The sequence below is a fragment of the Bos javanicus genome, chromosome 28 (assembly GCF_032452875.1).
Source record: "Bos javanicus breed banteng chromosome 28, ARS-OSU_banteng_1.0, whole genome shotgun sequence".
Classification (NCBI taxonomy): domain Eukaryota; kingdom Metazoa; phylum Chordata; class Mammalia; order Artiodactyla; family Bovidae; genus Bos; species Bos javanicus.
In genome coordinates, this window is record NC_083895.1 from 5,926,118 (window position 1) to 5,939,368 (window position 13,251).

The 13,251-nt window shown below is 50.1% G+C and overlaps 1 protein-coding gene across 4 annotated transcripts in view; it reads left to right on the forward strand.

The window, feature by feature from the left end:
* Window positions 1-13,251, forward strand: part of DISC1 (DISC1 scaffold protein) — a 425,923-nt gene that overhangs the window by 71,537 nt on the left and 341,135 nt on the right. For all 4 annotated transcript variants that reach the window (XR_009734186.1, XR_009734185.1, XM_061404828.1 and 1 more), the window contains exon 2: window positions 9,235-10,211. Coding sequence is in view for 2 of the 4 variants with exons in the window: in XM_061404828.1 (XP_061260812.1) it covers window positions 9,235-10,211 (977 nt within the window). In the remaining 2 variants the exon portion in view is untranslated. The remainder of the gene's footprint in view (window positions 1-9,234; window positions 10,212-13,251) is intronic.

Below are 13,251 nucleotides of genomic sequence, written 5' to 3' on the forward strand. Positions count from 1 at the left end.
CCTCTTGATGACAGTGAAAGTGGAGAGTGAAAACGTTGGCGTAAAGCTCAACATTCAGAAAACGAAGATCATGGCATCCAGTCCCACCACTTCATGGGAAATAGATGGAGAAACAGTGGAAACAGTGTCAGACTTTATTTTTCTGGGCTCCAAAATCACTGCAGATGGTGACTGCAGCCATGAAATTAAAAGACGCTTACTCCTTGGAAGGAAAGTTATGACCAACCTAGATAGCATATTCAAAAGCAGAGACATTACTTTGCCAACAAAGGTTCATTTAGTCAAGGCTATGGTTTTTCCTGTGGTCATGTATGGATGTGAGAGTTGGACTGTGAAGAAGGCTGAGCGCCGAAGAATTGATGCTTTTGAACTGTGGTGTTGGAGAAGACTCTTGAGAGTCCCTTGGACTGCAAGGAGATCCAACCAGTCCATTCTAAAGGAGATCAGCCCTGGGATTTCTTTGTAAGGAATGATGCTAAAGCTGAAGCTCCAGTCCTTTGGCCACCTCATGCGAAGAGTTGACTCATTGGAAAAGATTTTGATGCTGGGAGGGATTGGGGGCAGGAGGAGAAGGGGACGACAGAGGATGAGATGGCTGGATGGCATCACTGACTTGATGGATGTGAGTCTGAGTGAACTCTGGGAGTTGGTGATGGACAGGGAGGCCTGGCGTGCTGCGATTCATGGGGTCGCAAAGAGTCGGTCATGACTGAGAGACTGATCTGATCTGATCTGATCCAAAATCTCAGCATTTCAGCTGCAGAACTAAAGCCAAGGACAGCGGTGACAGCAGCTGGACACACAGGCTGCGTTGGTGTAATGGTGTCCCTCACCCAATGATTCTGGAGTCACCACTGGCTTCCTTTCGGTTCTTTCTCTCCTGAGCCCTCCCCTTCCTCCAGAATTCCTCCTTAACTGGCACTGTCCTTTCTCCAGGCTCTTCTGTTCTCATCCATTCCTCTTCTCTCCAGCCCAGGTCCCTGCCTCGTACTGCCTCCGCCTGGAAGCCCTCCAGGCTTGCCCACAGCCTGCCATCCCTTCTGCCCCCATGGCCTTGCCCTGCCTACTCTCAGTGATCCTGAGAAAGAATCATGCCATTCCTGTATACTTGCTGTTCCCTCTACCTGCAGATTCTTTACTGACTGAGCTACCAGGGAAGCTCATGTATATATATAATCTGCTGCTACTGCTAAGTCACTTCAGTCGTGTCCGACTCTGTGTGACCCCATAGACGGAAGCCCTATATAATCTACATTCCCATAAATATTTGTGTATGTACATACACACTTGCATGTGTCTTTTTATTATACGCTGGCATGTGTGAACCCCTGAGTACGCATGTGTGCGCGTCCACACACACACACACACACCCGGGTCCTCCCTGCCCATTGATGATGCTGTTGAAAATGTACTTCCTGTTGGACTTCTGATTTTAGCCCCCGATTTAAGCTTAGGTTCTTGAGCAGGCGGCTGGCTTATTTTAGGTATGGGGAGTTTTATATGGATATGTGTATAATGGTAGAAGCTGACAAGGAAAAAGAAAGACATTTTTGACCTGCTGCTGCTGCTAAGTCACTTCAGTTGTGTCCGACTCTGTGCGACCCCATAGACAGCAGCCCACCAGGCTCCCCCACCCCTGGGATTCTCCAGGCAAGAATACTGGAGTGGGTTGCCATTTCCTTCTCCAATGCATGAAAGTGAAAAGTGAAAGTGAAGTCACTCAGTCGTGTCCAACTCTTAGCGACCCCATGGACTGCAGCCTACCAGGCTCCTCCGCCCATGGGATTTTCCAGGCAAGAGTACTGGAGTGGGGTGCCATTGCCTTCTCCGTTTTGACCTAATGGATATTTTTAAAAATGTAGGCATCTTGGCAAACTAGTTAGGATGATTCTGAAGGGGTGCTTTGTAGAAAGATTGAGAATATCATTTATCTGGCCCTGAAATATTTCTTTGCCTATATGTTTCTTGGGGACTTCCCTCATGGTCTAGCGGTTAAGAATCTGCCTTGCAATGCAGGGGGTGTGGGTGCGATCCCTGGTCATGGAACTAAGATCTCACGTGCCACGGAACAACTAAGCCTGTGTGCTGCACTAACCCGTGCTGCAACTGGACAGTCCAAGCGCCACAGCGAAAGATCCTTCATGACCTAATGAAGATCCCATGTGCCACAGCTAAGACCTGGCACAGCCCCAAAACTAAATAATTAAAAAATTAAATGTCAGCAGAAGGTGGTGGAGGGTGGGCAGCATGCCTATAATGCTCAGAAGAAAGTGTACTCCCCGCCCATTGTCTCAAGGAGTCCTGGGGTGGCTGTGGAGCAGAGAAGGATGCAGACATCAGGGGCTCCTGATGACATCATGGCTCCTCCTGGCTTGGTGCCCCCCTGCTGTGTGTAGGCAGCTGCGGGCTTCCTTTACTCTGGGTTTGGTGTCTACTAACTGCTGTCCTTGTGTCCTTTCTTGTTCCTGTCTGGTCTCTTCTCCACAGAGGGAATCTAGTAAAACATGCAGATCAATCCTGCGTCTTTCCAGAGATCACTCTCAGGACAAACAGCCAGTCCTGGTGCAGCCGGATGCAGCGGCTGGCTCCATCCTGCCACCTGCCTGTCACCAGGGTCCCCCATCTGCCCTTGCATCTCCGTCCCTTCCTCTCTCAGGATCTTCCCAGCAGCCTCCCCCGTGGCCTCCCTGCCTCCCGCTCACCCGTCAGATCTTAAGACCCCACTGACCAAAACCAGGGCTCCGTTACTGTGGCTGGGCACTGCGAGTCTGCCCGTCACCTTCCCTGTCTCTGTTCCTCTGTGTGCTTGTGTGATCACAAGAGAGCTCACCTGAGAGCTCACCATGCTCCCTCGAGGACAGGGTCTGCGTCCTCTGAGAGGCAGGTGCTCGGAGGGGCGGGACGTGGGAGAGGTTTAGGGAGGTGCCCCTGAGGATAAAGGAGGGGGCAGGGGAGCCTTCCAGGAAGACAAGGAAGGAGCAAGTCTCACAGCCCAGGAAGCTCTGGTCAGGCTGACGGGGGTACTGTTGGGCACAGGTTGCTTATAAGAGTTGTCCTGTCTCCCCTGGAACGGTCTGTGTGTTCACCTTATCCTTCCCTTTAACTCCAGGAGGTGAGTTTTGGGGTAGCACATACAGTGAGGAGTACTCTGGAGCTCAGAGAGCCCTCTGCTTTGCTATCAGGTTAACCAGCTGAGCCAACTAGGCAACTCCACTGCGTGTGTGCTCCATTGTTTCAGCCGTGTCCGGCTCTGTGTGTCCTATGGACTGTAGCCCACCAGGCTCCTCTGTCCATGGGATTCTCCAGGCAAGAATACTGGAGTGGGTTATCATGCCCTCCTCCAGGGGATCTTCCTGACCTAGGGATCCAATTCAAGTCTCTTGCATTGGCAAGTGGGTTCCTTACCACTAGCGCCACCGGGAAGCCCCAGGTAACTCCACTGCTGCTGCTGCTGCTAAGTCGCTTCAGTCGTGTCTGACTCTGTGCGACCCCATAGACGGCAGCCCACCAGGCTCCCCCGTCCCTGGGACTCTCCAGGCAAGAACACTGGAGTGGGGTGCCATTGCCTTCTCCGGTACCTCCACTAGTTAACTTCAAATGGAATTCTCCATTCTCTGTGGTTGAGTAGTCATTCCATCTTGGGACGGTTTATGTACGTGACTTACATCCCGTGCTGGATATTAAGCAGTCTGGGGGCTGGGATGCATCCCCATCCAGTATCCTGTGTTCAGTGAGGACTGGTTATGTTGGCATGGATCGCACAATTAAAATGGAAATGCAGTAAAGCTTTATTTATTTAATCTCTTTATTATTTAATAAAGAGATTTATTTCTCTCCAGCACTTGTCTTTCTCACCAGATTCTTATTACAGTGACCCCGAGGCACTTCCGAATCCTCGGGTGCTCTCAGACAGAAAGATGAACTTGCGCTCAGTTGAGTGTTTATGCTTAATGTATATGATTGGATTCTGGTTCTTGGAAAACTAGTTAATCCTCAGGGATGTGTGGTTTCTTTATGATCCAGAACCTCTGGTTAACCTGAACATTTTATAAAAGTCTATGCCTTGACCATGAAAAATAGGATTAAAATTCCTTCCATGGAAAGAGTATATTCACTTATGTTTCCACTGTACGTTTATACACAGGTCATGTTTTGTAAAGTCATCATGTGCTTGTATTTCTCTCACTGCTCTACACGTCCTCAGCAGTGCCTCTGAGTCCCTGTGATTCCCCTTCAGGAGGCAGAAGTGCTCTCCCCATGGGGCCTTAGCATCACCGAGCAACTTTCCCAAACCCACATGAGCATTTTGTGTAGATTTTAACTTGGGTATTGGCTTTAAGGTCTTCCCAGTAAATTCATGAGTATGTTTTCTTAAATTGCGTAGTTTAGATTTCCTAGTTAAAAAAGAATATGATCTGGTCAATGTATATTAGATGCCTTTTCTGTATACTAGGATTTGGGTGGGGGGCTGTCGTAAGGATTTCATGGAGCTTATTTATAGCATAAGTTGAGAACAGTTTATATACCCCAAAGAGAATAACTGTAGACTGGGTGTTCATAAATAGGGACTCTTAATAAATGTGGACTCTTGGTGAAGGCCTGTGAGCTGGGCGATCTGAATGAGGTAGCTGATGGATAAAGGGAGAGCCTTAGAGGTGGGGCAGGCAGGATCCTTGCCGACCTGGCTGGAAACATTGGTTTCTCCCATTTTCTGTGTGAATTAGGTAAGCAGATGCTCCTGGGTATCTTATCTGGGCTGTGTGTGGTAGCCCTGTGACATCTGGGCCGAGTCGAAGCCCTCGTCTTTCACTCCCTTCAGTCTCAGAGCTCACTGGGTGGGTGGGGGTGGAGACGGGATCCCACATAAGCAGGGACCTGCCGGTCTGTGCCGTGGAGAGGTGAGAGGACTGTGCTGCCCTCCCCTGGAGCCTGCTGTGGAGTGTGAGGCTGCAAGGGAAGGAGACAGCTGCTGAGGCCCTGCCTCCGCCTCAGCCTGTCTGGGGCCAGCTGGGCAGACTGGAGCCCTCTCTGGGTTTACACGGAGCAGAGTGCAAAGCTGGCTTCAGGTCCTGCCCTCATCTTGCCACATTTGACTTCCTGCCCGCTTGAACCTGTGTTTCCAGGGCTGACTGCAGCAGGGTGCCAGAAGGACTCTTTCTCTCCAAGGGCTGAATGCATTAGAAGCCTTCCTTAACCACAGGATGTGAAGGCTGGACTTGGATGTCAGGGTGGATTTCAGGCAGGATAGATAAGTAATGGCACCCCACTCCAGTACTCTTGCCTGGAAAATCCCATGGACGGAGGAGCCTGGTAGGCTGCAGTCCATGGGGTCGCTAAGAGTTGGACACGACTGAGCAACTTCACTTTCACTTTTCACTTTCATGCATTGGAGAAGGAAATGGCAACCCACTCCAGTGTTCTTGCCTGGAGAATCCCAGGGACGGGGGAGCCTGGTGGGCTGCCGTCTATGGGGTCGCACAGAGTCGGACACGACTGAAGCGACTTAGCAGCAGCAGCGGCAGATAAGTAACAATTGGTTTCTGGTCAGAGGGAAGGGGCTTCCCAGTTGGGAACCCGCCTGATAATGCAGGAGACTTAAGAGATGAGGATTCGATCCCCGGGTTGGGAAGATCCCCTGGAGGAGGGCACGGCAACCCACTCCAGTATTCTTCCCTGGAGAACCCCATGGACAGGGGAGTCTGGTAGGCTACAGTCCATAGCATCACAAAGAGTCAGACATGGCTGAAGTGACAGCATGCACACACAGAGGGACATCAAGTGCGTGTGTGTGTGTGTTAAGTTGCTCAGTCGTGTCCAACTTTTGCAACCCCACGGACTGCAGCCTGCCAGCCTCCTCAGTCCATGAGGATTCTCCGTCAAGAATATTGGAGTGAGTTGCCATCTCCTTCTCCAGAGGGACATCATAAATATCCTCAAAAAAATTAAAAAATAAATGGAGAAAGGTTTCAGAGCAGCCATGTGCTCCATATGAGTTTCTTATTCCCCTTCTAGCTCATTCCACAGGTGCCCTCCAGATCCAACCCTGTCAGCTCCTCTGCCCTCTCTGGAGGCTTAGGATTGATTCCGTGTGACGGTCTCTGTTTCTGGGGTCACATTCTGGGAAGGCTCACACCTGGAGGGATGTCTGGTGTACAGGAGGATTCAGAGGCTGGGCTACCCCCATTCCCCAGCCCTACCTCTCAGCCCCTCATTTGATGAACACTGTGGCCTGACGGCATCTTACAGGACACCCCCCACCTTCCCCCCACCACCCCCCCCCCCCAGGAACTCAGGCTCCCATTGGGGAACTGCTTGTATGGCAGCTGGGTCAGGCCTGGGGAGGTTTCAGACTCTTGGTTAAGTAGCTTTATGGAGGGCTACTCAGACCCAAGGGCCTACAGGCATTTGAAAAGAAGTGAAATTTCAAACAAATTATTTTCTGCTTAACATTGCTCTTTTAACTTCAGAAGGGTTATTTGTGTGATTGGACTTGCATTAAAAAATTAGTTTAAAGCCTCTTTAAGCCGAAAGACAATATAGATTTCACAGGACTCCGTTTTGAAGGTATGAAATTGCTGAATAATTTTCCTTTAGTAATTGAAGCCAGAATTCAGTGTTCTCTCTGCTTCTTTCTGGATTCCTTGTTCTTTGAAAAATATTTTGCCAGTTTCACAGGCAGAGGAGAGTTAGTTCTAGGCATCCCTCTGCCCTGTCCTGAGCTCCTGCAGCCCTGTGCTGACCACCTCCGGGTACAGGGGGAAGCCTCAGATGGCAAGAGCAATGAGGGAAAGGATGGGTCTCCTTGGGATCATAGAACATAGTGACCTAGTTTGGTCTATTAAACTTTTTTTTTTTTTTTATTGAGGTGAAACACATATAACACAGAATTATCCTTGTAACCATTTTTAAGTGTACAGTTCAGTGTCATTAAGGACATTAACATTGTTTTGTTTCTGTCACCACTGTCCATCTCCAGAACCTTGCTATCTTCCCAGACTGAAGCTCTGTCCCCCCTGAGCACTAGCTCCCAACATACTCCTACCTCCAGCCGTCTGCCTTCCTCTAGCCCCTGGCAACCTTCTTTCTGCTTTCTGTCTCTATTAATTTGACTCCTCAAGGTATCTCATGTAAGTGGAATCAAACAATATTTGTCCCTTTGTGACTATCTTATTTCACTGAGCATCATGTCCTCAAGATTGAGGTTCATTCATGTTGTAACAGGAGTCAGAATTTCCCTTTTTTAAATAAGGCTGAATAATTTCCCATCGTGTGGATAGACCATGTGTCATCCATCCATCTGTCAAGGCACTCTTGGGTTGTTTCCACTTTGTCTGTAGTGAGTAATGCTGCTATAACACGGGGGTACAGTTATCTCTTTGAAATCTGATTTCAATTCTTTTGGGTATATACTAAGAAGTGGAACTGCTGGACCGTGTAGTAATTCTATTTTTAATTTTTTGAGGAATTTCTATACTCTTTTCAGCTATACCATTTTACATTCTCATAAGTGCTCATTCCTATAGAGCACAGTGGTTTCAATTTTTCCACTTCATCATCAACACTTCTTATTTTCTCTGGGTGTGTTTAATAGTAGCTATCCTAGTGAGTGGTCCAAAATGATGTATTAATGATTCCTTCTGTACATTTTCTGTACCTTTTTGCCATGTTCTTTTCCACCAATTCAAACTTTGATGGGAGAAAAGAAAAAGAATAAAAAAGAAAAGATAAAACCTTTCTTTGACTTCTTGTCATTGCAAGCTGTCATCCTAAGTGATGTGCTTGGAGGTAAAGGATATAGAAAAAGCATGTGATTTGGGGTCAGATGGGCCCCAGTCCATCCATCCATCCATTCTACTTTCCCTCCATATATCCTCGCATCCATTAATTTATCCACCGTTTATCAAGCAACTTAAATGCAGGGCATGGTCATAACACAGTGGGATCCTGGATGCCTGGCGCTGTTTACCTGATGAAGAATCTGAGACCATCTGTATTCTGGGAGGTAGGGCAGGACAAGATATGTGGACCCAGTAGGGGTGGGGAGCTGTGCTCCACTTCTCAGCACAGGCTGCCTCATACACAACTATGCCTCATGTTTTTGCTCTTGAGTCTTCCCTCCAGTCTGATTCGAGTTGTAGCAGGGCCCCAAGACTCAGCCACTTGCAGGGGTTTGATTTCCCTGAGCCTGTTTTCTTAACTGAAAGAAATGTTACAATTCCTGGTTGATTCACATGACTTTGGTAGGGAGCTATGGAAATTAATGCAGATGAGGATACATGATGAGTTACGAGGTGCTACAAAATATCAAAATAATAACTGTTAATAACACTTTAATCACAATTATCTTGAGTGCCAGGCACTGTTCTGAGGGGTCCGCCTTTAGTAACTCATTTAGTTTAATGCTCACCACCATCCTAGGACAGAAGTACTGTTGATATCTCCATTGTACTGATTAGCAAACTGAGGCACAAAGAGGCTAAGTAACTTCTGAAATGTCACACAGCAAGAAATGGCACAATGTGGTTTGAACCAGGCAATGAGGTGCTGAAACTTATGCTGTCAGCTGCTATGGCATCATGCCTCTAAGAGGCATCAACAATTTTATTGTCTCTATTCTTCTCACATAGCTGGGAGGGGAACACAGCCCTTGGTTTGGAGAACACAGCAAACAGGGCCTCCTGTAATTCATTGTGAGATGACTTGATGGGCATAGGGTCTCAGTCAGCTCTCCACTGTCCACAGGCATGCAAAGCCGTGGAAAACTCAGGTAGCCAAACCATACGTATATCTTAAGAGTAGCCAGAGTAGGTGATTGGCTCTCATCTGAGGAGTGTGCTGGCATTCGGCTTCAGCTCGTCTGCTTTCCAGGCCACTCCAGGATGAAAGCGCTGACGCACCTAAAAGATCAACAGGCAGGATGCTGGAGGCTCAGAAGGAACTGCCGACGTTGTGCTTGAGACATGTTAGCATAAGAGCTGTGCCAGCTGCTCTGCTGAACAGAGGAGCTGGGACGCTGGGCTGTGTCTACACATCCCCGGGGTCGCTTCCTGAGGATCATCAGTTTCTTTACCAGGTTGGTCTGGTGACCACTGAGCCAGCACCTCTCTTTGACAGATGCCCAAGGGATGACCTCTGAGCCTGGGGTTGTTTTCCATCCCAGTTCTGGCTGAGCCAGAGAGATGTGTGTGTGTGTGTGTGTGTGTGTTTATGATGATGTTTTCTCTTTCTCTCCAGGCAGCCAAGATTGCTCACCACCTGCAGCGTCTTTTCGGAGGAGGCGGCTGGCACGGAGGCCGGGCTACATGAGAAGCGCAGCTGGGCCCAGGATCGGGTTCCTCTCCCCGCCAGTGGGCGCTCCGTTCCAGGCCCAGGGAGGGGCGTGTGGCAAGGAGTCTCACCACCTTGAGTCCAGGGCCGGCCCGTGTGGCCTTGACCCCGGAGGCCAGTGGCGAGGTCGCTCAGTTGGGAGCCTCATTCCCAGGAGCACGGCCACCTCGGCTCTGACCGTGGGGCACCGAGGACCGGCTCTGACGGCTGCGAGAGGAAGCCCAGGGCTCCTTGGGTCTCAACCCCGAGCTGGCACTGCCCTGCCCAATAGGCTCAGCAGGCTGTGTGGCCCCAGGGCCACTGGCTGTCGAGGGGAGCTGCCGTCCACGGACACTCGCGAGGCCCCAAGTCCTTGCCGGGAAGCCTGGAACAAAGGCTGTCCATCCCTGGAGGACATGAGTGACACCAGCTGCAGCCTCGGAAGTGGCCCCCAGGCTCCCGCCGTCCCTGCCAGCTGTCAGGACGTCTTTACCTCCAGTTTTAGTTTCATTCGCCTCTCCTTGGGGTCTGCTGGGGAACGGGGAGAAGCAGAAGGCTGCCCACCCTCCAGAGAGGCTGAGGGCCCTCATCAGAGCCTGGAGGAGATGGAGGCCAAGGCTGCCAGCTCGGGTGGGCCCCACGATCATCCTCGGCTCCTCTCTCTCCCCTTCACTCTCAAGGCTTCTCAGGGCCTGGCAGACGCCGCCCAGACCTCGGGGGGCAGCCCCGGGCTAGAGTGCCAGACTCTTCCATTGCTGGACACGGATGCTGCCTCCTCCTGCTCCCTGGATCCCTTGTGGTTTGAAGCCAGCAGCTCTGCGGATGCTCAGCGGTGGGACCCCCTGCTCAGCAGATGTGAGCCGGCGCTGCTGCACTGCCTGCAGGGCCAGCACAGGCGGCTGGAGGTGGGTGTCTTTCCAGCCTACGGGCGCGGGACAGTCACGGCTCAGATTAGTTCTAGGCAGAGGACCAGGAACGGCGCTTCTGGGGTTGACCGATCTCCCACTGGAAAACGTGGCAGCACCTTTGGTGACTGGCCCCAAAAGATGTTGCTCCACTTCTGCTGCTTCTCTTTCAGCCTGAACTCAAATCTGTCTCATTTTCTCTGTCCCTTAGATGCTCAGGTTTGTTGTTTGTTGGGCCACAGGCTTCTCTGAAGTTTCTGGCATGGGTGACTCAGGATTGGCTCAGCAGAACTCTTCTTTGAAGCGGGAGGTGGGGACCACGGAACAGGGAACCTGGAGCTGGCTGGTGTGTGGACGGACTGAGTGATACAGAGGTGGTGATGCTCCCAATTGGGGGCAATCCAGAGTCGCTTCTGCATTTACAGCTCATTTCCCACTGCAGCTGTGGGAGCTCCCAACATGGAATCGGGGAGCTTTGTTTCTGGTCACTAAACCTCTCAGCCCCTTAGTTTCCTTGTTTAGAGATGATAACACCACACAGGGTTATTCCGTGGTTCGGTGGAAATGTAAGTGCTTTGGAAATTGGGATGGACTGTATAGATGTAAGTCCTGACACTGCAATGTTGCTGGCCACCCAGTTATCTGAGAGGTGGGTCCACCTTGGAGTAGGCGGGGTTGTTCTACCCTAGAAAGTTCCCAGGGAAACCCGGGCAGAGGTGCTTTGTGGTGGGGTGACCCATTGACTCGTCCTGTTGAAAGACTGATTTCCTTCTGGGGTGTGCATGCATGTATATGTGCACAAGTGTATCTATGTGTATATGTACATGTGTGCATACATGTGGATGTGTATTCACATGTGCATGTGTGTGCATATGTGTGTGCATGTGTGTGTGGCGTAGGTACATGTAAGTAGGGAAGTAGAGCCTCTCTCATCAGGATTGGAAGGACGACCTGAAAATGTGAGGCTCATGTTCATTCCGAGGGACTGATCTCATCTGCTCTCAGCCCCTCGCCTGTGGCCTAAAGTCCCAGCCACGTCCCTGTTTGCCCTATCCCAGACCTGCCATCAGATTCATTACCCAGGGAGACAGAGCAGCCAGGCCAGTGTGTAAAGGCAGTGCAGTGTGCAGGATTCCCAGGCAATGCGTGGAATCTTTGAGTCAGGCATGTCCAAAACGGACACCACTGTCTTACCCATTAGACCAGTCCTAACAGGTGTCACCATTGATCTGTAACTGTTGATTTGATCTAAAAGAATGCATCCAGCTCCTTAGAGGAGCTGCAGGTTCTTCAGCACCTTCCCTGCTGCCCTCTCCCAACCTCTGCTCCATCTTTAAGCACCCCCAGATCTGCTGCTAACCTACTCTCACGGCCACGGCTGTGGTCCCTGCCTGGTTCAAATCCTTGTTATGTTTCACCTGAGTTCAGTAAGGGGTCCTGACATATATACTTTCCTCCAGAGTCTCTCTTCCCCAATTCCTCCTCTGCAAGGTCAGCAGCATTGTCTTTGGGAATACTGCTGGGATGCTGTTATTCCTTGGCTTAAAACATTTGGTGGCTTCTTGCTTCCCTTAGGATGGTCTCCAAACCCCTCATTGTGACAATGGAGACCTTTCCCGACCTGCTGCAGCTGCCCAGTGCCTTCCTCCTCCAGCTCGGCTGCTCTCTTCCTGTGTCTCGGTCCTCTGTCTGGAGTGAGATTCCTGCTTTGTGCCACCTGCTAAGCTCTTCTTATTCCTTACAGTGTGGCTCCAAAGCCACTTCCTTGTGAGACCTCTCCTCCCTACCCCCCACCCCGAGACCGAATGAATCCCTCCCTCCATCCCTTGGATGTGCCCCATGACAGCACTCGTCACTTTAATAATCAGTTGTTCATGGTCCAAGTTCCTCACTTGACCACAAGCTCTTTATCTCCAGCTCACTTCTCTTAGTCATTTTTGGATGCCTGATGCCTGGCATACTGCCTGGTGCTTGATTAAAATTTTGGTTTTAGTGAAATAATTTATCTTGGTAAGATGGGCCGCAGGAATCTAATTGACAGACTTCTTGGACTGAATGCCTGAGGCATAGGGAGAGATGCTGAGAGGCACACAAGGACCCAAACCCTCAGTGGGGGTTTGCACCATCGTGATTTTTGGACTCTGAATGCCAGTTTTCAACACGTTATTTCCAAAATCTTTTAAGAAAAATCTCAGCAATATATCTGCATTTCAAAAATCCAAGTTTTGACCCAAGTCAAGCAGAAGTACAATGTGGTTATAAAGACCAGCTTCCCTTCCTCCTAGATAACCAAACAGAAAATCACCTGGCAATGGGTCTGCTGTAGTCAGTCCAGAATATCCAGTCGCTGAGTTTTGGTAGAACCAACAGTTTTTCCTTTCCTTTCAACTCCTCTTACCAAGATATAGGGGTCTTCCCAGGTGGCGCTAGTGGTATAGAACCCACCTACCCATGCAGAAGACGCAGGAGATCTGGGTTTGATCCCTGGGTCGGGAAGATCCCCTGGAGGAGGGCATGGCAACCCACTCCAGTATTCTTCCTTGGAGAATTCCATGGACAGAGGAGCCTGGTGGGTTACAGTCCATAGGGTCGCAAAGAGTTGGCCACGACTGAAGTGACTTAGCATGCATGCCTGTGTCTAGATATAGACCAGGATATCTAGTCCTGGCCTAGATTTTTTGATACTTTGGAGTCTGTGAAACCCTGAGCAGATATGCTTTCTGGGGGCCACAGACTCACCATGCCAGTCTCTGAACTACCAGGACATTGGGGTGCCTGGGAGTTGGAATTCTAGGGGCTGTGGCTGCAGAAAACCACCTTGGCTCCCCTTTTAGATCCAATGATCTTTAGTTTTAAAAATAAATGAAACACACCCTAGATATATCTCTTCTTATAATTACCTATAAGCCACTGGAGAGTTGTTTTATGGGGTCTTGGTTTCTGGCGGGTCACCCGGGGGCTTGTACTCCTGGCATGCTGGTGGGATGGCCTGACTGGTAGCCTGGTGCTTTCACTTCCTTGCTGTGTGACCTGAAGTCAT